The 24,208-nt window shown below is 35.2% G+C and overlaps 1 protein-coding gene across 2 annotated transcripts; it reads right to left on the reverse strand.

Moving 5' to 3' along the window:
* Positions 1 to 4,580: 4,580 nt before the first annotated feature.
* Positions 4,581 to 22,960, reverse strand: LOC131167786 (uncharacterized). Of its 2 annotated transcripts, none has more exons than XM_058126670.1 (10): positions 22,689 to 22,960; positions 21,073 to 21,293; positions 18,771 to 19,163; positions 18,534 to 18,674; positions 18,355 to 18,458; positions 18,034 to 18,255; positions 16,216 to 16,710; positions 6,078 to 6,481; positions 5,229 to 5,322; positions 4,581 to 5,057 (listed from the first exon to the last, which is right to left on the reverse strand). In XM_058126670.1, exons 2-10 carry the CDS (start codon positions 21,247 to 21,249, stop codon positions 4,928 to 4,930), a joined length of 2,160 nt encoding a protein of 719 aa, XP_057982653.1. In that variant the 5' UTR covers positions 21,250 to 21,293; positions 22,689 to 22,960; the 3' UTR covers positions 4,581 to 4,927. The 2 variants fall into 2 exon arrangements, with proteins under 2 accessions (XP_057982653.1, XP_057982654.1); XM_058126671.1 differs by having other exon boundaries at positions 22,653 to 22,960.
* Positions 22,961 to 24,208: the final 1,248 nt, after the last annotated feature.

The raw sequence follows: 24,208 nt of genomic DNA on the forward strand, positions 1-24,208 counted from the left end.
ATGGTGGATATATGAATGGCTCTAATGCTTATTTATAGGGGCCTGTTCTGTTGTTCAAGTGCTTATAATTATTTTTTAGTCAATTAATAAAATAGTCAAGGGCATAAGTTATCAGAAATTTAACTTTAAATATGAATTTGTAAAATAAAACACTTCTGAATTAATATGAGTGAATAAGAAGAAGTTAAAAATTAATATTTATTATAATGCAACAGTCTTGGGTCCAACTTCGTTAAGGTATTGTCCACTTTGGTCCACTGAACTCATGAGTTTGTCCTATAAAAGATATCTCATATAGTCAAAGCGCAAGCCATCCATATAAGTCCAAGATGATAGTCTAAAATCTCCTCAGTACACATCCAATATGGGTTCGAGATAAGCTCTCCCGTCCGATCTTTGATGCCCTTTTTAAAGTAGCTTATTCGTCTGTGTAGATACCACTCATATGATAGTAATGTCAAGGTGATTCTGATACTAAATGTAACGATCTTGGACCATATATAAGAAGCATCCTTAGGTGTTGACATGAAAACGATAGTTTAGAGTGTTATTTTTATTAATGTCTTTTTATGTACACTATTAAAGAAATAAATTATGAAAATTTGTTTATGTTAATAGTTTTTTTTATTTTCGTTATTGGGTTTCAGTTGCTTTTGAAAAAATTTAAATTTAAATTTATGATTTTCATTTATTTTTGATAATCTGCTATCAGAATATTTTAATAACCGAAATTATGTTTTGTGGATTAAATCATTAATTTTACCTAAAATTTCAAATTAAAATAAATAATCATTAAAATTTAAAGTATAATTAAACTAAAAATGTCCATAAATTTTTTAATTTTTTTAAAAAGTAATAAAATTATTTTAAAACATTTTTACTCTTTTTCAACCATTATGTGTAATAATAGTGTTCTTGTAAAGTGACTTTCAAATATAATAATTAAGTAAAATAGCTATAATATTTTTAAAATTTATTATAACATATTTTTATTTTTGTCTCTTCATTTCGTTGTTTTAATCATACTTTTTACTATTATTTGATTGAAGAACAAACACGAGCATTTATGCAATCTAGTTTTTAATCTATTAGCAAATAGGTAGTTATTTTTCGATTTTTAGTTTTATTTTTATTTTTCTTTATGATTTTGATTTTCATAATTTTTTACAATTACACCAAATCACTTTTAACAAGTTCTTATTTCTAAGTTTTATTTTCATAATTTCATCATTTAAAAAGAGACAATACTTAACCATGAAATATTTATTACATATACATTTCAATCAAAGTTCAGATTTAAAAAACATTATTACGATTAGAGTACAGGATTTTATGTTTTAATCTTATGAAAAATGTAATGAGATAGAAGATAGACATCTACCTGTCTTTGTGAAGCGTCGCTCTAACTATGAAAATCTAATTAGATTTCTTATAAAATCAAACACGTACTTAACTAAACACATGCAAGGAACAGAAATCAATGTATCAAAATTTTATATCAGATGTTTTATCTTGATCATATAAAAATAAACTTGTATCCAAAAAATAATAAAATAGAGTTCCAAAATTAGGCTAAAACCATTACAGAACAGAAATTAAACACAAAGCCTTGAAGAGCCAAAGCTCTAAAATTAGGGTTCTAAATTGATAGGTGGTCTTAGACTTTCTCAACTTCAAAAGTTAGCTCATGGGGTGAGACTTTCCCTCACACTTAATAACTGACCACCAGCCCCTTCCACAATTGATGTAGAATAACCCCAACAATCTCCCTCTCACACATCAGACACCAAATCGGCAACACCACGTACCCGGCATCCCAAAGAAAATGTTGAACCATGGCTCTGATACCAGAGATAGGTGGTTTGGGGCCTCTTCAACCCCAAAAGTTAGCTCATGGCCGGGGTGAGACTTTTTCTCACACTTAAATAACTGACCACCAGCCCCTTCCACAACTCACGTGGGATAACCCAATAAAAATAATATTATAGATGAAGATTAGGGGGTGCATGTGAAAGAACAGAGAACATGAAAGTGAAGGATAGGAAGAATTGGCGGTGAGAGTCACATGCATTGTGCACTCACATGTCCCCAAAAACAAAAAGAGCCCTACAAGAGGAAGAGATATTCTACTACTAACAGACACAAGTGATAAAGCAGAAGAGACGCAGAGGGGAAGGAAGAAGGAATGCCAATTCAACAAGAGCCATATACACACACAATCTCATCCATTTTTTATTCTGTCTTCACATATATATATATATATATATATCTTCTCCTTTTGTCTCTGAGGCTCCCGTGACTCGGTTGGTTTTGTGCAATTGAGAGGGACAGGCCAATGGTTAAAGCAATAAGATCTACATATTAGAATTCTTAAATTTTTTAAGTTTTGGAAGAACTTGGGAAGAAGTTTGGAATGAGGATTTCGATATTCTTATTATGTAGTGCAAGTTCAATGGATCTCCCAATCAAACTTCGTAAAATGATTGAGAGGGAAACGACAAATAGCGTTTGGTTCTTGCAAGCGCAGCAGTCGATTTCTACGTTGGTGTATTTTTAAGTTCATATGTATTTTGTCTTTTTGAAAGTTAAAATCTACATATTTATTAAGGACAGGGTCTTGCCCTAATTTTCTGGGAGATTGTATGTTTTGGCGTAGTTTTCGAGTAGGTTTTGGTTCAAGTTTTTGAGATCGCGGAATCTTTATAAGTACCGTTCCAAGTTCTAAAGTTTAAAAAGCACAAAGCTGAGTACCTTAAATAATTATAGATGAGTAAGTTTATTTTTATGGATTAATCAATTATTTTTGTTTGTAATGATTTTTTGCATTTCAAGAAATGTGTAATGACTAATGATTATTTGTTCAAGTATTGACCATTGAATAATGCGATGCATGTTAAAGTTTTGTTTGATTATTGAAATTTTTTCCTATTAGTTTTTTTTTTTTTGCTAAAAAATTTCTCAAAGAAAATTAAAAATGAAAATAAAAATAAAACTATAGGCTTTTGGTAGGTTCTAATACAAGTTCTTTATGTTGTTCAATATAATATAGAACTTGAAATCCATTTGTTTTTATAATTCTAAGATAAAACTTGGAATCAATATGAATCTATAGGTTTGTGGAGTCACAAATTTAAAGGTCCTGAAATAGAACTTCGATTCAATTATAGGTTCTATCTTTTATAGGATATATTATAGGTTCCATTTTTTCAAGACCGGTGTTTCTAAGCTAAGTTTCAAGTTCTAGACCACTTACTAGTCATGGAACTCAACTCATGCAAGTTCCACAAAGCATATATAATTCAAATTTGGACCTCTACTATGACCAAATTTTATTGAGAACAACTCCAAGCCTTTTAAAATAGGCGTTGATCATCCATGAGAATTTACTGCTTCGAATACTACCCTAAAAAACTCGTTTTGCTCTCAATCAAGCCACGCACAAATGCAATAATCATTTTTTGCCACATTCAAAAGTTTCTATTTTCATTTATTTAGATGTTCCCCCTTTCTTTATGCTTGTTTAAACTTTTCAATCCTACTTGTTTTGCTTTTTGAGGTTAGAGGTCCTACAAATATTTGTTGACTATCCATCATGCCCAAGATTGGCCCATAATTTATCTCAAGAAAACCCTAATTTTCCTCTCTTGTATCTCCTCTTTATTCCCCTCTACCTATCCTCTCATTCTCTTGAAATTCTCTCCTTTCCACTCCTATTCTACTCTTTAATGAGTTCCTTAAGGCAAACAAAGCGATTCATTAGCTCAAGATTAGGTTCAAGGTCTCCCTCTATAATTTCCTCAATCTCTACCCTTTGATACTAGAACCAAGTGAATTAAGTGACCCGAGTTTTTCAAGAACTCACTTTCTCGGTGTCCACAACCGTCGCTCTCGTACACCCTTTTAGTTCTTTTTGGTAACTTGGAGTAAACTAAGGTCATCGTAAACCCATTTTGTAAAGACTTTTATGTATTTAGATTGTAGATTAAATTTATATAAATTTAAACAAAAGTTAATATTATTTTATTTTATATTTTAACTAAATCTACACAAAAAATACAAACTCAAATCTAAAATCCAAACACAGCCTCAAAACTCTTAGTATACGCGCTTTTCTCCTCAATTGTTTTATGATCTTAAAATTCGAACTTGAAATTATGACTTTTTTAAGGTTATTTCCCAATAATATCATTTTATTTTAAAAAAATTACAACGTTGCCCAAGGAGAATGAAGACTTCAATCTTGCAATCCCTCAGTTACCCAAGTAGAAAGCAGACTTCGATCAAACTATAAAGCACCGTTCTCCTTGTCAGAGGCTTAAGGCTCGAAAATATTGAATATTATATGAAATCCACCAAAATTATTTAATTGTCTAGCTTGACACAACTTCAAATCCAAAACCCTCCATCCATCTTCCCAAAGACAGCTCAGGATCGCCCACATTACACTGTTCATCCATGCCTAATCTTCAGTGCACAAATTTGAAGCATACCAGTCATGAATTACATATTAAAGCATTTGAAAACACACATCAATAAGATTTATTCAAATTATGCTTCAACAAATGTTTACTGAAGTCAAATTTCATGCCCAAAATGAATGGAATTGCTTGAAATGCTTGATAGAACGGTTTGCAGAAACATTTTCCAGAGCCAGCAAAACGAAGACAAGGAAAGAAAATGGTTTCTTCAGCACCGCAATGTGGACAAAAATGTCCAAAAACCCTATTTTAGCAAAAACTCAATCGAAGATGGTTAACCCTGCTAAACAAACCCCACCCACCCAATTCCCTGAATGGGGAAGTTTCAAACTTTCAATCAAATCATTGAAAAGAATGACTAACTAAAGAATATTAGAATAAGCAGCTTAAGGCAATAGGGAAAAAACAATACTTAGATCAGCTAATTAGAGTTGGAAACTTGGATCATTTCAATGGAAGCAAGTTGCAGTCTGCCATTCATGGAAGCATCGATCATGGCAGAGATGCCAATATTCCCTGTAAGGAATGGATATCCAAGGCATCTTCGAAGGAAGAACAGTCCCCAAAGTAGAAGGAATTCTGTATTTACACACAAAATTCAATGACAATAATATAAATGCACATACAAGTCAGTCTCTGTGTGTGTGTGTGTGTGTGTGTGTGTGTGTTTTTTTAAATCTAAATTCAAAATCCAATTACTATGAAAAGGAGCAGTTGAGAATGACATAACTTTAAACAGAGTACGCTCACCTCTTCCCAGTAAGAACTCCGTATGCTAATGAACCAACAAACGACCTAGAAACCCCAGCAAAAACAGGCCTGTAGTGCGGAAAAATTATCTGTCCTGTAACATATTTTCCCATTTGAGTTAGCAGAGTCAGAGTGTACTGAAAACACATTCAATTAGGCAAAACATTTGAATAAAAAAAGGGGGGGGGGGGGGGGTGGAAATATTTATTATATTATCAAAAAGCTACAAAGAAGAAAAGGGGTGAGTTAAGAGTGTACTTAAAAGCCACTGCATACTCAGTAAGTCGTGCTCCAGAGTACAATTTAGATCCGAAGGATAGCTTACATAGTTTATTATACTTTTTAGTTATAATTCTTTTCTAAAGCATGGGAAGATCCTGTGATAGAATATAGGAATATACCCATGATAACTAAGTTTTAGTTAAAATGATGAAAAAAACAACCACCCCATTTTCTTTCCCTTTTTACTTCTTGAATTATGAAAACAAAATTTAAAACAAGCTTAATTGAACAAAACCTTAAACAAATATTTGATGTTAGCTTTAGCTACACAAATTTTCAGCATTCTGCTCTATCTAGGGTGATACCTTCAGTTAGACAACAAAAAAACTGTCATGTCCTAATGAGAGACTAGAATTCCTAATATCCTAGTCAAAAAATTCTACCGCACATAAAACAGTGTAAAGTTCCAACAAGCCAATAATTGAAATCAAACTGGTTCATCAAGAGAACAACCATCTTCAATAAAAATGAAAACCGTGCACCTATTTTTAGTTGAATTATCTACAGTTCACACCAAATCAAAGTGTAAATAAAAGCAGAACTGATTCGCATATTTCAAGGACTTGCCTATATTTAAGAAGTTGCTGTGAAGAAATGAACACAAAACACTATATCCCCTTCCACTTGATGGTTGAGCAAGTTGACTAGACTTCCCAATCTCCAAAAGATTGACATTGTTACTCTGATATGATAAAATTTCAAACCATATCCCAGATGGAAATCTCTTTGGCCTCACCAACCATATGAAAATTTCAATATAAGGTGTAGCATGAATAATAGAAATAGTGACTTCAATCAGTATACATATAACGCTGAAGCTTGTGTTCATAATGGCAAGGAAAATATAAAAAACAGAAGTTGTTGGCAATAGAAGCAAAAGCAGCGTAAACAGAAGAGATCCAACTATGTGTTGCTCCACAGTATAGTCATAGCTATCCAACCTCTGTCGCAGAGGATTCCACTTGCGTCCCCTGCCAAAAATTCAACAAATCTGTGAAATTGAAATGGACAAACAAGAAACAGCAATTATAGACAACAAACCGAAATATTGAGCCTTAGTTTCCCTTGAAATAGCATTGGACCATGGTCAGGTGTGCATGCCCAATATCATTAAAGAAAATATAAGTTTCAAGGAAAACAATATCTTAATTGTACCAAGAGTTCCAGTGCCCCCCAGCTCCCCAAATGCTAAACTTTCTGCCAAAAAGACAAACAGCTAAGTCTCAAATATAAAGGTCACTTGCTCGCTCACAAAATGGATAGAAATCAGAGAGAGCCACATGTAGAGAAGCTCTTTAGGAATATTGCAATTTGCAAGGATTCTTAGTTGTACAACTGAAGCCCCTTCTACCAAGAGCAACTAGGTCACACCTAAGTTCACCTCTTTGATAAGGCAAAAGATCAAATCCCCATCAAATGAAAATACTAACCATCTTCAATGAACAATCTTAAAAATTTTACAGATTATTCAAGCAGTATTTCACATTTTTGGGTTGAGAGACGCACAGAAGGGTACCAGAGTTGGGTAGATGAAACTCTTAAAAGTGCTCCCTGGGGTGTCTAGGCCCTCAAGTGATGGAAGGCACAGAAAAAGATCCTTGCCTGGACCTAGGCAAATCAATAAACTAAGCAGAATCTCAGCAAGCACCTGGACCTAGGCAACGGGCACTTGAGGAACTTGCCAAATTTACTTTCCTCTCGCTATTTATTTCAGTAACTTACACACTGTTCCTATCATAACCATTAGAGAAAACAAGGGTTAGAGGGGTATGTTTTTTCAGCAACCTTTACTTTTTGGATATATTATTTCTTAGTTGCCCAACATCTATATAGCATAGTTGGTCTTATAACCATCCAATTGAATTCTTCTTTTAATTCTAAATACATTCTTCGATCACACAACACACTGCATCTTGGAAAAGATGAAGAGACAAGTCAACAACTACCGTTAGAATGTAGAAAGAAGAAGAAAAAATATCCTAGAGAAATCAGCTAAATTCTATAAAACAATGCTGCGTCTCCTAGCTTAGGGGATCAGAAAGACAATATTGGGCACACAGGACACCGATTTTTGTATTGGACCCAAAAAGTTCTAAGTATCATGCCTTGATCAAAAATATGATAACCATCACGTGCACGCACACAAGTACACACACACACACACACACACACATACATACATACATGTGTAAGCTATTAAAAAATTTAGGAAGATTGACCATAAAGCATGAGTCTTAAGATAAACAAAACTATATATACATGAATGTATGACTATCACGATAAACAGAAAAGCTTGAGGAGATTGCCTTGCAATTATCACTGAAAGGAATTAATGTCACATTTTGTAAACTGGAATGGGGCGGAAAAAGTTGGTGCTATTCTAAATTGAGTGGAAACATAAATAAATAAATAATGCCAACATTTTAGACTAAAAAAACCATTCCCTAACCTCCCATGGAATATATATTTCTAAGCTATTCCTCGTTGCTTGAAATAGCACCAAATTTTGTGTCAATTTGTCTTAGAAAAGCACCAACATTTTTCCATAAGCTATTATATTCACACACAATAACTTTTCCATTTCCAACCAATTTAATTCCACAAACCAAACATGACATAAATGCTGCAAGTTTATGAGCAACCTCTATACATTTTTTCCTAGGAAAATCCTACATTCTGCACAAGCAAACCTACCCAAAAATGCTGAAATTCCCAACACTTGTTATTTATCTGTTATTTTTTTATTGAAAAAGAAATTTACTAAGAAAGAAGAATGTACAAAGAGCATGGGAAACACTCAAAGAACATATGGAAACAGAAAAAATCTAATGCATGAAGAAATCCAAAACTAGATCAAAAGAGCCTGCAAATCACATTGAATTTCAGCAAAAGCTCTATCGCCAAAACACCTTGTATAGAACACCCACAAACACAATCCGGTCCCAAATCAAATCCACAGAAGAGACACAATCTCAAAACATCTGGGCATTTCTCTCAACCAAATAACCCAAACAACAGGAAAAATAGAACACCGCCACAAAATCCTGACATTTTTATGCCTTCTAAATCCTCTAAAATCAACCATCAAGAAATATTCCAAAGAATAAGGACATGCCCAACACTCTTCAACAAACCGAACAAATTGTTCTAAAAAAAACAAGCTACAGCAGCAATGCAAGAATAAGTCAGGATGATACTTGTTACTACAATGACAATTAACACATACATCTGGAGATAGAGCCATGTATGTTCTTCAGACCTGCGACAGAACGTTAGTATTAATTCTATTAAGGATCCAAAAAAAAAAATGGAAGGAAAAACAATAGAAAAGCAAATACCCCCAGCCTAAATATCCTTCCAAAACTGAACCCAACACCCATCTCCCACAGTATTTTTGATACAAGAGAAAAAGCAAACAAGTATCCTACAAGATGAATTTCCATTGTCTTTAGGGCTGCAAACGAGCTGTAGTGAGCTTGAGCTCGAGCTTAAAGTTTTTTGTTCAAGCTCAACTCATTTAGCATATATATAACTTGAGCTCAGCTCAAGCTCAACTCGACTAAAGCTCATTTCACATATAAACGAGCCGAACTCAAGCTTGAGCTTGAGCTTGAGCTCAAACGTGCTTGACTGAAGCTTGTTTCAAACTAATAAATGGACCAAGCCATTAACTAATTAAATTAATTGATAATTAATAAAGATAATTTGCAAAAAATATATTCTAAACTAAAAAATTTAAAATCAAATATTTAATGTGATTAATATTGAGTTTGTTCACGAGCCTAATATCAAGCTAGTTCACAAGCTTCTTAATATTGAGTTAGTTCACGAGTTACTAACAAGCTGACAAACGAGCCAACTTGCAAGCTACTAAATGAGCTGGCTCACGAGCTGTTAAACGGGTCAGCTCGCAAGCCTAACAAGCCGAGTATGAATCAGCTCAAGTTTGGCTTGTTTAGTTGACGAGCTCGAAATTTGAGCTCAAGCTCGACTCGTTTAACTTAATAAATGAATTTGAGGGAGCTATTATCGAGTCGAGCACCGAGTAGCTCATGAGCAGCTCGGCTCATTTGCAGCCCTAATTGTCTTACATGCGAAACTCTATATTATTGGCATCCTACCATTCTCCAGCAAACCATATTTACTTTTAATAACCTTATGCCAAAGTGAATCAGTTCCAAACAAAACTGCCATAACCATTTACCCACCAAAGCAATGTTTTCAGACACCAAATTACCGAAACCTGAGCCCCCTTCCTCCCTGAACCTACCAACTGACTCCCAGCTCACAAAATGATCCTCTTTGCACCCACCCCTAACCAAAGAAAATCCCACATAATCCTCTCAAATTTCTATGAGCCACTGCCACCAGGATTTTAAACAAGGAAAGAAACACAAAGAGATGAAAGAAATACACATCTGAAATAAAGTAATGCAGCCTTCTAAAGGAGAAGAGCGCATGCTTCCACCAATCAAGACATTCAGACCCCTTAGTATCACCAGATCCCAAAACCAAGCAGACCCAGGATTCCCGACTAAAGGGATCCTAAATAAGACAACTGCCACTGCAAATTGCACACCTGACAAGTGCAGCCAACCTCAAAGTCACCTCAAGGCTCAAAATTAATAGCCCAATAGCAGCAAGACAACAGTTAACCTAAATTAATCTTAAGCACCAAAACTAACTCAAAGACCAGCAGAAAAGTGAGAATGTTGCAAAAAGAGCTCTTATCATCCCCCAAGAAAATAATTGTATAATCAGCAAACTGCAGATGAGACAAGATCACACCATCTCTACCCACAGCAATGCCCAGGACAAAACCCCAATCAATGTCCCTGATCATCCTACTCAACACATAAGCAACCAAAATAAACAAAAATAGAGATATAAGTATCCCCCATGCCTCATACCCCAAGAGGCTGAAAACCAAGTCTTAGATTGATTACTAATAATCACAGAGAAAGAAGTAGAAGAAAGGCAACACCTAATCCAGCCCTGCCATCTAGCAACAAAACCCCTCCTATCTAAGATCCCATCCAAAGATTGCAAGCCAGCTCGGTCAAATGCCTTCCCAAAAATCCAGCTTAAAAATTTAATCCTTCTCCTTACACCTCCTAATCCTCCGCACCTTAAATTCTTTCCAAATCTTCAAAACAAAGTACTCGGGATTCGAAGCAACAAAAGAAGCTGCTATTTTTCCAACCAAAATAAATAAATAAACTTTTCCATATTAAAAAAAAAAAAAAACTAGCTTTTTTTAAATAGGTAAACATTAAAGCTTGATATACATTGTTGGCCCACAACCTAAGATCTTAAGTTTTCAGCTAAGAGGTAACCTAACATGGTATCACAGCTAGTTGTGAGGAGGTACTGGTTTCTAGTCTCATTGAACACATTTATTGTGCAGTGTCTAAAAAATTATTGTATTCACTATAATGGGAGTTATTTTTATTGTATGTTTATCTCTCCATGTGTTGTTGAGCTGCACATCCAGGTGAGTTTTGAAGCTTGACATACATTGTGATGCAGCGACAGCATCAAGGTTATGCAGCCCTGGGAAAGATTAGAAGAAATTGAAGAGAGGAAGTGGAAGGGATGAGAGAGGAGATACAAGGGGGAGCTCACATACACTTCTCAAATTCAAAGTCAACAATGATTGCTTACAACATGGCTTTCACAAACTATTTATAAGAAAGCTTCTAAACACATGAAATTACACACATACTCCTAAAACTACACTACATTATAAACATGCCCCTATAATACACAAATACTACAAAATAAGCCTCCAACATACATAATCCTAAAACAAGAAAAATAAACACACATAATTAAACAACTAGCTAACTAATCGCATCAGGGTTTAGGACCCAATAAACCATTGACCCTATTCATCGACATAGGCCTCCAAATTGGTTCATAATGATCCATCCAAATACCTACTTCTCGTCCTACACCAATTCCCTCCTCCTAAAAAGTACTCAACTCCGTCAAGTTAGGAAAAGTACCAAGCAACTCATCACCATGAATAGAATCATCATGTTTCATAAGAAAGGAACCAACAGTACACTTCAACTTGGTAAGTGGGAGAATTCGTGATGGCATCAACTTATACTTCTTGTTGTCAACAGAGAGGGAATAAGAATTCTCATATCCATCATGCTTAACCTTTCTATCAAATAACCATGTATGGTCCAAAAGGATATGACAAATTTAGAGAGGAAAGATACCACATTGCACCGTCTCCACAATGGAACCTATCTTGAAGGTAAGCAAGCAACAATCATGAACCTTCAAGTTGGTATTTCCTAAGCAATTTTGCATGGTTCAAGATGAGGCTCAACTTCCAAATTTAACTTCTTCACAGCTTCTTCGAAACTACATTTGTGCAACTACCAAGATCAATGACCAAAGTACAAAGTTGCTTTTGGCATATCACCCAAGTTTGAAAGATGTCGGACGGCTTCCAATCTCTTCTTTTTCTTCAACCTTGTGAGAAGAGAGCATATGTCAAAGCACGAAACAGGTTTTCACATAGTCATCATCATCTAAATCACTTGGCATTTCTGTTTCAGCTTCAACTACTTGAATTCCATCATCATCTTCTTCTTTTTCCACAACAGCCATGACTTGGTTAGGACATTGTGCAGCTCCATGCCCAAAACCTTGACATTTAACGCATTTAAGTGATGGTTGGCTCTTAGAAGTTGCTCCAGAATGCTCAGGAGTCTTCCAAGAAATATTAGTCCTAAACTCCATTACCCAATTGCTCAACTATCTGCTTTTGCACAGCTTCACTAGTATTCTTCTCAAATTGAAGGCCTGATGTGACTTTAGGAGGTTTCCTATATCTGAGTGGAAACCTCTACTGCATCCCCAATTGTAATGAGATGACATGCAGCAAGTTTGGAGGCAATAGCTGGCTTCAACCCTTTTCTGTACAACGTTATCATCACATCCTCTTTCTATTCTATATTGGCATGAATAGTCAAATGATAGAATCTATTAGTGTACTCCTTAACTGTCTTTTCTTTTTGCTTCAAATCAAAGAGTAGGAGATGAAGACGCTGCTCATAATTGGGAGGCACAAATTGCTCCTACATACCTCACTTCATCTCATTCCAATGTTGTAATCTTATCAAATCTCCTTCTTATAAAGACCTCCCATTGTTTAATCAACCAAATTCAAGCAGTTCCCTTCAATGTTGATTCAGCCAAGTATACTTTGATTGCTTTCTAGCCTTATTCATGTCATACCATTGGAAATAGTGCTCCAAAGAATACATCCAATCATCAAATTCATCAGGAGAACTATCACCATTAAAATTTGAGACTTCTAGTTTAATTCCCTCACTCAAATGATTATTTCAGCCTTCACAAATCTATAGTATGAGGGGACAGCAGCTATTCCACCATCTTTTTTGGTAGGAAATTCCATGGGCCTTTTACCTAAGGCTGCAACTTCGGATGTTAGCCTAATCAAAGCATTTGTAATAGTCTCCAAGGCATTTTCCATGTTTTGCACCCTAACAAATACAATTCCACCTTTGCAGACAATTCAACATCGGTCACCATGATGCAATTATATATCACCAAGGATTCTTACTTGACTTGCAAGCAAGACTCAATTATCCATGCAAAACACAAACTTCACTTTTTCAATTAAACATCAAGTCACCTTTAATCTTGAGTATCACATAGAAATACAATGTATTCACTCAGAAAACTCACAAATATAGCAATAGAACCTGATTTTTAGTGCTAGCTGCGAGAATTTCTAACTTCTCATAGCAAATTATCACTTACTTGCCCAATATCACATATGGAACTAAAATATGATGCTACAAATCAGAATCTCAGGAGATAACACCAAATTATCGTGTCTGGAACCAATTTTTCTTGATGCTGGGAGCAGGAGAAAAGTCTGGCAGAATCTCACTCATGGTTGACAGTGCATGGGCCACATGCACCTCCAGCAAGAGTCCCCTGATGATGATTTTTCTCGCGAAGGAAGACCAGGGAAGAGGAATACAGTGGTGGTGGTCGCATGTCAAAATAACAAGAAGAAGGATGGATTTTGAAGGGGTCGGCAGCTGGGTAACCTAGTGATGGCACATGGGGCAGCAAAAGAGAGAATGAAGGAAGAGAAAAAGAAGAAGAAGAAGAAGAAGAAGAAGAAGCAGATAGGGATAGGGAAATTACAGAACAGTGAGGAGAAGGAAGACGAGAAGAGGGGGATGAAGAAGAGTGAAAGGGAAAGATGGGGGAATTGGGAGGGAAGAACAGAGATCAATATTGGGCTCTGATACCAAATGATGCAGGGGCAGCATCTAGGTTCAGCAGCCATGATAGAGATTAGAAGAAATTGAAGAGAGGAATGAAGGAGAAGAAAGGAGAGAAGAGGTACAAGGGGAAACTCACATTCACTTCTCAAATTCAAATTTAACAATGACTGCTAACAACATGGCTTTCACACATACTTTATAAGAAAGCCACTAAACACATGAAACTACACGCATACCCCTAAAACTAAATTACATTACAAACATACCCCTAGAATACATAAATACTACAAACAAGCCCCCAACATGCATAATCCTAATACAAGCAACTAGAAACACATAATTGAACAACTAGATAACTAAGCACATTTGGCTTTAGGACCCAATAACCATTGACCCTATTCTTCAACATAGGCCTCCAAATTGGGTCAAAAAGATCCACCCAAATACCCGCTTCTCATCCTACATCACATTGTTGGCCCATAACCTAATAGCTTAAGCTTCTAGGTGAAGTGGTAATCTAACTGTAAACAAGAAAAGGAAGGCCTAGTTAAATTGGACATGCAAATTCTCCATAGGACAAACCTAAGACTTCTTCTGACCACTTTTTTGCAGTTTTTGGTTGATAAAGACCCTTGTCATCATAATGAATACCAGATTCAGTAACTTTGTTAAAGCAACTGGATATCAACCATCAGAATTTCAAAATCTGCTTTAATTTACCACGGTCAATTCAAGATCCATCATCCATTACAACCCTTGCTCTCCATGATAGAAATTTTATATATTTTCTGAATTAGATTTTAAAGTCCAAAAAAAAAAAAAAAAGCAATAAAGAAAATATATCTCATAACACAAGCACGCATGCATGTATGCACATACCTAGACACATACTAACGTATGGTTCGAAAAATAGAATCAAAGCAAGATCAGCAAAAGTAGAAATAGAATCATGGAAGGAATATAAGTTCAAATGCAATTCCTATGTTTGAATACTTGAACAGAAAACGTGAAGAGATGAAATGAAAAATAAGCTTTACTCCAAAAAACAACCCCCCCCCCCCCAAAAAAAAAGAAATTATCAAATTTAATATAGGTTACTATTCAATATAAGGAAATTTATTTAGAAAAACGAGAGCTCCTCTGTGGGTTGCTATGGTCGGCCCTGGCAACCTATAATTGGTTCCACTATGCATTTGCAGGCTGACATCACCAGAAAGGGAGTGAATTGTTGTGTATAGAGTGAAGACTTTGATCTGTGACCAGCAACACCATAGCTGCCAGCCATCACAAAGTGAGCTGTGGGTGACTAACAGAGCCAGGAACAAAAGCACATAGGGATGAGATTTAACAAATGATTGAAGGGTATTTTAAGTAAATAAGGAACATCTCCGGTGGAATGAATAGAAAATCCAGTCCATCAGGGTTGAAATCACTATTCTGCCACTCACAGGAATCATGATGACATGATTCCACTTGGAATCGCATCCTATGTTATTTTTTGAAACCAGTCATGGAAATGGAAATTCAGGACCAGAATTCTGATACCATTCAAGCTCTAGTTCTGCAAACCAAACTCTGCAATAGGGTGGTTCACATCCATAGATCCAAATCCAGATTCATTGAACATGAATGAGTTTAATTTTAGATATTTTTAAATTTAATTTTTTTATAGAAAATAAATTAATTACTTAGAAGAGAAGAAAATACAATAATGACTCACAATTTACTTTATTTCTCAAATACTAAGAATGGAAATTAACAAAATAACTTAGCAGCTACAGGGTTTACCATAGCTAAAAAATTCACAGATATTAGATATGAACATTTGTGATTTGTGGATTAGGCAAGTGCTATGCATGTAATGACAGTGACTGCAAACTTGTATGTTGCTCTTTTTAAAATTATTCTTTTACAAATTACAACTCTTAATATTTACAGTATAAAAGTAACATCAAGTAATTAAAACAAAGTATAATGCCACCGAACAACAAACTAAAGCAAAAGCACACATGACAGACTCCACACCATATTACATACAGATATGCAAACAAACCAATTTTGCCATCCTAATGTGTGTGTTTTTCAACCATTTAATGGCTTTTATTCAGTATTTTGATGCTCTTTCCATGCGACTGCAATAGCACCAATAATGAGTCACAGTGGTACCAACTAATGCAATAATCAATGCTAATTTTTTTAAAGCATGAAAGGACCAAACTTCCAAACCCAGAAGAAGTTCCAAAACCAAATTGGATACTAAATCAGTTGTTGCCAGCCACTACCAATATAACTAAGAGGTTGAAATCCTGGACTATACAGACTAAGTAATTATGTTCCTAGAAAGCAATCAGATCACAAAGCAATGCATTTATTCTGAGTTTCAAGTGTCAAACATCGAACAAGTAACAGCTTAGTGTTACCTGAAAAGGCGCCATAAAGCTGCTAGTGCCTGTATCTGGTGTGAATACAGGATAGAGATCGACCAATGAAGAATAGAAATATGTGATGTTGCTAAGACAATCATGTCCATGGTCATAGCAGCTGGTGTGGTCACCCCAAAAAGAATGCCAGATATAGCAAGTCCTTTAATAAAGTAGATGAAAAGAAAACCCACAAAGAACCCGAGTGTAGACCAAATCTGAATAACCGTAAGAGAAATCATGCCAAGGATTCCTGCCAGCTCTGTGTTCAACTTGAAACCAGCAGGGACTCCCATCAGCCACACACAACCGGAACGCAACAAACTGTTTGTAATCTCATTGGAAAAGTCCAGAATCCATATGCTAGCAGACTCTGCATGACATAACAATGCAAAGCCAATCAAGTTCCCCAAAAGAACATCAACAGCTATACTTGACCACATGGAATTCTTACGCACTGAAGCTTTCTCTGCATATTGCACGCATGACTGAGACCTTAAAAATCAAAGAAACTATGAATAATGAGGGAAATTCTAATAGTACCATGCTCCAACCAAAAAGAACAAAAAAATAAATAGACCTAGGCAAAGACCAGCATGATATTTATCATAATCCCATCTAGAAGATCTTTGCAGGGTAAACTTAATCAATGAGTTTTCTACTGTTTAGTATTTTTTTTTTTTTTTTTGGTTCAGTTTTATCAGTGTATTGTAAAGGAACATTTGGCCAAAACACATTGGTTTATGTTCCTAGTTTTTGGTCTCTGTTGCAGGAGTTCAACTGTTCTAACAACTAAATCCAGATCTGTTGCAGCAACCTACAGCCATAATACTTTAATATTTTACTTGGTTATGGATTAAACATTTGGGTACACAATTTTTTATTAAGAAAAATTACTATAGAATGAGTGCAACAAGATATCATGTGGAAAGGAGATATTTGTGAGCCCAAGAAATTTGACACTCTGCCGCTAATCTATCACATTGCAACACATTGGATTTGCTGTATAGCAGGGCCCATACGTAGGTTTAGTAATGTCACATGGGCACTAAGGAGGAATAAGCTTTAGGCAATTGGAAAACATGGATAAATTATATTTTAAAATGCACCCACATGTAAATTTTTTCCAACAAATGTCTGAAAATAATACAATTATTTCTTTCAAAATTTTCTCAAATTTTGAAAAATTAAGAAAAAAATCTCCAAAAATTTGATCTCATCATTCTCAAACCATGGTATCCAGTAGGATGCTTCTTGCAGTATCATTAAATAGGTTAGGACATGGCAATGATGAATCTATAGTGATCTAAGGCTGGCGTATCACTACCTAGTCAAAGGAAAAAAGATAAGGAAAAGAAACATGCAGTCCATCAGGTTTTTGGTCTCTGTTTCAATTTTAGCCTTCTAGAAAATAGCCAAAAAAATTGGTAGTTTTCAGTTTCTCTTCCAGTTTTAGTTGCTCCTTCTTGTTCTCATTTTGAGAATTTTTCAAAGAGATACCAAATGGCTCCTATAATTAGTAGGTGTTTGAAACAGATCTGCCAGAAATAAAAAGATCAAATGTAATGATGGTTTGATGAGACTTATCCCAGTCCCAACATCCAAAAGGCACACACACACACATGCAGAAGGAACATGTATCCTAGGATCAAGCTACCAGATTTTCATTCCAATACCAATTACCAAACCAGTCAATACATGCTCAAAGACTTAACTGCATACTTTATGCAAATCAAACACATGTCATAATATCACAACTTGCACATGAAATGCAAACTGTCAGGTCCACGTATCAACCAAGCCAAGCACTTTTATTACCTGAGACCATTTTCTTGAAGAAAGATTGGCCAATACAGGATCTGGCAGCAGCGTATTTGAATGATTTTGCACGTATTGCTGAATACTTTAATCAATATGATGAATATCCAAAATTCTGATCCATAGATCAAGAAGCTATGGAGAAGCTGAAGAATGATATAGACTAAAGTGGAAAACAAAGACATCGACAGGATAAATGATTTCCACACAAAGGAAACAAACCTGAAAGGTGACAATATACCTCATTAAAACTTGTAGACCGAGAGAGAGAGAGAGAGAGAGAAAGAGAGAGAGAGAGTAACAAACTCTATGAGAAATTACATGGAAACCATAGGGAACCGAACAAAAGGTTCTTTGAAGCCCACATGTCTGTCAAAAAAATATTTTGCAGCCCCAGCACTGTTGAGTGCTAAAATGACAGTATCCTGCACTTTAAGAAGTTCAACAAAATAAGCACAAAGGCAGATTGCCAAAAATGATAAAATTCACTTGAGTATTACCAAGTCAAAAAGCAGCTGCTTTTGGTGAAGTTCATTAACCCACTTGGGTTTCTTAAGAGGAGATCTCACTTGCTCGGAGGAATTCCAAAAACCCAAGGAAAAATGGTGAGCACCAAATACAGGAGTTTCATAAACGATCACCTGAATTTGCCCAGGCAAAAGAAAGAAAATTAGACAACAGTAACAAACACAGCTAACAACAGATGCAAAAAGTAATAGTGACCATAACTTACATACGTGGACATCACAATCAGTCACCAATTGGCCATTCCAATGAATGTGATGAAATTTAGGAATCCAATCAATTTTTTTCCCAACAAATTCATGAGAACCACGTAACAGCTGGATACAGTTACAGTTTTGAACAGAAGCTTGTGTAAACTGTTCTAATAATGCATCAATTCTGTGGCACCGACAGTTCTGAAGTCCACAATTTTCTCCAACCATGTCTGGACTGTTTAGTTGAGGTACACTGCCATGAATTGAAGATTTCATTTGATCTTCTTCATTTCCAACCCCAAACAATGGACTATTGCAACTGAAATCTGCCACACAATGGCCCACAATGGAGAGATTTGATTTTTCTTGCAGAAATACAGGCAAGTTCCCATTTGCATAATGAAGGATGCCCTGGTTTAATTTAAATTAAAAATCAAAACAAAAAAAATGTCAGAAACACAAAAAATTCTGCTGAAAAGCAAGATTGTTTCAAATGAAAAAAAAATTAAAAAGAGAAGTCCAAAACATACAAAATGACCTCTTTTATTGGTAAAGTAGCATGTAATAAGAGGGCACCAAGGGGGTGCCAAACCCATATACAAAAAACTATAAAAACAGCAACACCAACCCAATCAAGGTCTGGTCAAAATTCCCAGACCTCCAAACAAAAAGAGGACGCATAATTGAATTTTTGTTATATTCCTAATGCACATATTTCTTCTTTTGTTTTCATGACAAGTAGGTCTCTTGGGACTTTAAATTCCTTAACAATAGGGAGATGAGGAGCTTTCTTCTCTCTTATTGTAATGACAAATTTCATGCCTTGAAAATTAAAGACAAGAAAACTGGTACAAAATTTGATTTCTCATTAAATAAGGAATGAGTACAACATTCATAAACAAGCCACCTGAAAATAATATTTTTCCTTACTTTTGTCAACAAAAAAGTATTCCATCAAGTCATTTCCTGATCATCATGTACTTACATACGGCGTAAAATCCATCTCAAACATGATTCTACTCTTTAAATACTGCAACTCATCCAACTTAATTGAACTCATTGTTTGACAGTCATCTAACTATAACAACTTCCCTCAGAACAGAAAATATGCCATCATGCAGCAAGTAAAACAAACTAAGGTTATGTTTGGCCTGCAGAATAGAATACAGAGGGAACAGAATAGCTATCTATAGAAACATAATAGTTTGCCAAAATATAAACCAAAAGTGGTGCTTTTCTAAGGCAAATGACCATGCAAAAGTTGGTTTTATTCCAACCGCCATGGAATAGTTTTAAAATAGAGACTTAAAATAACTTGGGAGGAGATAGTGAGTAAGGATTTAATATCCTTGAATCTATCAAAAGAAATGGTCCATGATCGCATAAATTGGCGGAAAAGAATTCATACAGCTGACCCCACTTAATGGGACTAAGGCTTGGTTTTGTTGTTGTAGTAATAATTATTATATACTCTTGCACTATAAGTATTCCATTTCCACCCTATTCTATTTGGCAAACCAAAAGTATTAAATATCTTTAATTTTATTGTCAATAGGTTTGAGGTGGCCAGGAGGTTAAAATCTTTTCAACTTGGAAATGCTCAAACAAGAAAGGAATCCACACTTTAAAGAGAAAAGATTCTAGATATACGTAGAGGGCTTAATATGTAATTTCAAACCAAGAAATCAACCAAGTCATTTACTGCCCCTGTCATATGCATATGGATGGTAAAACCTCCCATTGTCATTTTCACCCAATTAACAAAATGAAATAAGTCAATTTGTATAAGACCCAACATTGCATTACTACTGAATCATTTACTGTCTCTGTGTCAATGCTGTGTTCCTTCATCATGCCATAGTCCTGTCCCCGCATCCATGCCCATGCTTCCTAGTTCATGCTTCAGAATATAGTAATATAAACTTACAAAATTCAATAGGAAAAATATTCTTAAGTGTGATCTATTGGTTGATAGCTTGATGGTAATACCACAGCAAGCTAAAGCACAAAGATGGAATAGTACAAGAAACTCTAAATAGACAAGCCTCACATCCTGCACAAGACTAGTTTTCTTTTCTTTTTTTCTTTTTTTTTCTTTTTTTTTTTTTGTTTACCCTTCAGTTTCTCATAAAGAAGGGGAGCCTTGGTGCAACAATAGAGTTGTTTGGGGCGTGGAAACAGTCTCTTGCCAAAATGCAAGGTAAGACTAGGTACCATAGACCCACCGTGGTCTGACCCTTCCCCAGGCACATACACAGGAACTTCATGCACCACACTGACCCCCCTGTTTGTCAGAAAACAAAGAATTAAGGTTTCATACCTGAAGACCAAATTGGCACCGAGAAAGTGAAGCTTCATCATGCGCAAACGCCACTATAATGTCAGTGGAAGCTGCAGAATCAGAGAAGAACCAACCAAACAAAACAGTTGAGGATGGCAGCTTGCAGCATGAGAGCTGTTTTGGCCACCAAATCCTACACTTAGGTCTCATTTTCATCTCATGGTTCACGTTTAAATTTTTCCTCAAAGAAAAAGAAAACCCTGCAGTATAAATATTAGAAGGAAAACATATTTAGGGTGTTGCAGATGCTCAAGTATGACCAAGAACAAAATAGAAATAGAATTTTCATCTAATTATTTATGTTGTTAGGATTTCATGCATGTGTGACTGCGTGTACTTCTATTAAAATAGAAATTAAAACCCAGAGTTTTAATTGTTGCAATTTAAGGCCTAAATGACCGCTAGTGTCATGAAATGGGAAATCCATATAATGTATGTTAAACCTATGATGGAAATTATGTATGTAAATGCGTGCAAAATAAAGAAGGCTTACTTGGATGATACTAATCTATCTGGTAGAATATTATGACATAACTAAATCACTGTCATCAGCTCAAGCAGTGCACATTTGGACTCAAACTGAGCATAACTGCGTGCAACGGACAAATGATAGACTAGAGTTCAAAGAAATTACAGCATTTGACAAATTAGGGTTTCAGTTATACATGCAATCAATAGCATGCTATGAAGAAATTCAACTTCTGATCTTCCATCATCCAATTTACTCATAAATCAAATGCAAGAGACAGTGGACAACATGATCAATTTTCATATTCAAAGTGAATTTATAACCTGGATCTGTCATTTGAATATTCCATTTCTCAATTTCCAATTGTTGACCTATAAATTCAGCATTGAAGTTGCTTATGGATTTTATAAGAGCAGTGAAGAAGTTGAAACCACACACTACTAGCCCTCTGAAATTTCCCTTCCAATCCCTACCATCGCCCCCACTCCCCAAGCTAAGTCAAAGTTCTACTAAGGATTTCCTGTTCATGTCAGCTCAAAACTTGCAAAATTTGTATCAATGATTTAGCATCCAGCCATCCAATAGATGGACACCCCACATTGCAACACGAACAATAGTTTTAGCCTTAAATTGCAACAACAAAAAATTTTAATTTTAATTGCAACTTTTATAAAAGTATAGGAATTATATTGTGAATTAAATTGTATAGCATTTATTCCTAAGATAACGCAAGCTTCAACTTAATAGTCAAATAATTGTCAAATTATTACCCTTTTCAGAAGAAAATATGCACAATAGCAACAATAAATGTTTTCCTTCCTTCTACTCCATCCAAGAGAGGGCAAAAATAAAAACAAAAAAATAATAATATAATTTTAAATTTTAGCTCCTTATTTTCCAACATTTTCGCGGCAAACAAACACGGACAAAGCCGAAAAGCGCGAAGAATAAACACCAGGTATGAACAATCATTTCTGTGTAAAGAACATTAATTAGAAAAACAGTTACCCCAGCCCTCGGAGGTCTGCAAATCTTTCTAAAAAAAATCCATACTCAAGCACAGAACAAAACACGCAATTAGCAACAAAACCTTTCCATGACAGAGAAAGTGTGTATAATTGTGTACTTTTGATACACGAGCAGCTGCTGCGGTAGCGTAGAAGGCGAAGATCCTGGGTGACATCGATGCCGAGCGATTCGAGCCTCAGCTGTTCTTTCACCCCCAAAAGCTTGTTCCTTTCTAGAATGCGAAAATCACTCTGTGTTACAAACAATGATTGTTGTGAACAAAAAGGAGGAGGTGAAGAAGAAGAGGAATGGTGGTGAAGAAGAAGGAGAAGACGCAGCAGATGGGAGAAGGGAATTGGGGGCGTGGCGTGGGTGAGGGTGGTTCGGGTCTTCCGGGTGGGGTCGCGCCTGGGTCGGGGTCGGAATCGGATTTGGCGCCTGGGGGTGCTGCTCCGGTGTATTAAGGTGATCAAAATTTTGGTGTGCGGACTCATGCTGACCGTCCATCAGTTGTTTTGACACGTGGCATGCTGGTGATGCCGAGGCTCACTTAAATGATGGGAATTTTAAATTTTTTATGGTATAGTTAATGTAACAAAAGGGACGAGTTTTTTTTAAAAAATATATTTTATTCTGCTTACTAAATAATTATTTAAACTTTTAAAGTTTAAGTTTTAACATTTTCTAAAATATTTAAAAATCATAAATTTGAAACCTCTAGCAGTTAATTTTTTCCAATAATATATTTTTTTGTTTCATACCTTAACCTTTTTTCAAATACCTTATAAAATTTTAAATTCAAGTTTTGAATTTATTTGCTAGTAATCCAACGAAATTGGATCGTGTGACAAGACGATCTCTTTTGAATATTAAACTCAATTGTTCAAGGTATTGAATAGAATTGAACATTTGGTCGGTAAGATTAATATAATTAATTAATAAAAATAAATTGAAAATTTTCAATTAAAGAAATAAACCTACCAAATCTTATAAAAATCAAAGTCTTAACCAAGCGAATTTTAATATCAATATTAATCGAGTTACTTATGCATTTTCACCATCTTCATTTATGTACACACACCAGCTTTCTATTTTCTAGCATTTATACTCGTAACAATGTCAGAAAGAGTAGTGGTGGCCTTGCCTTATGAAGTCATCTAAAAGATTATTCTCTCCTCTCCTCTCTCTTTTTTTATATTTTATTTTTTTGTACCATTGAAGCAAACTAATTTTTTTATTGACTAAGTACACCTCTTTCAAAGAAAATCAAATTAAAACAATGGTTGAACAAGAATTTGTTCAAGCTGCATGCTCTTCGTGCCTTAACAGACCTTATTTTTGTAAAGTTTATTTATTCGCAAAAATATTTAAATAGAGCTTACCTCCACACGCAAGCTAAGCTCATTCGTCGTAACATAAGCAGTTTTATGCGAAGCCAACTTCTCAAGCTATAAGCCAAACTATCTTATTGAATATCAACAACCTCATTAGTCCACATATATAAGGGAAATTCATCAATTTAATTACTTGAGCTAAGCTCATCTATCAAAAATATAAGTACAACTCATTTGTTAAAATTATAAGTAGAGTTCATTTGTCAAGTATAAGAACAGAGCAAAGTTATATGAAATTTGCCCA

The sequence above is a fragment of the Malania oleifera genome, chromosome 11, assembly GCF_029873635.1.
Source record: "Malania oleifera isolate guangnan ecotype guangnan chromosome 11, ASM2987363v1, whole genome shotgun sequence".
Classification (NCBI taxonomy): Eukaryota; Viridiplantae; Streptophyta; class Magnoliopsida; order Santalales; family Ximeniaceae; genus Malania; species Malania oleifera.

Coding starts and splice junctions, on each gene's coding strand:
- LOC131167786 (XM_058126670.1), bottom strand. CDS start 21,249: ATGAAAATGAGACCTAAGTGTAGGATTTGGTGGCCAAAACAGCTCTCA. Junction 19,164..21,072: donor GGTGCCAATTTGGTCTTCAG/GTATGAAACCTT, acceptor AAATTAAACCAG/GGCATCCTTCATTATGCAAA. Junction 18,256..18,354: donor CGGTTCCCTATGGTTTCCAT/GTAATTTCTCAT, acceptor GTCACCTTTCAG/GTTTGTTTCCTTTGTGTGGA.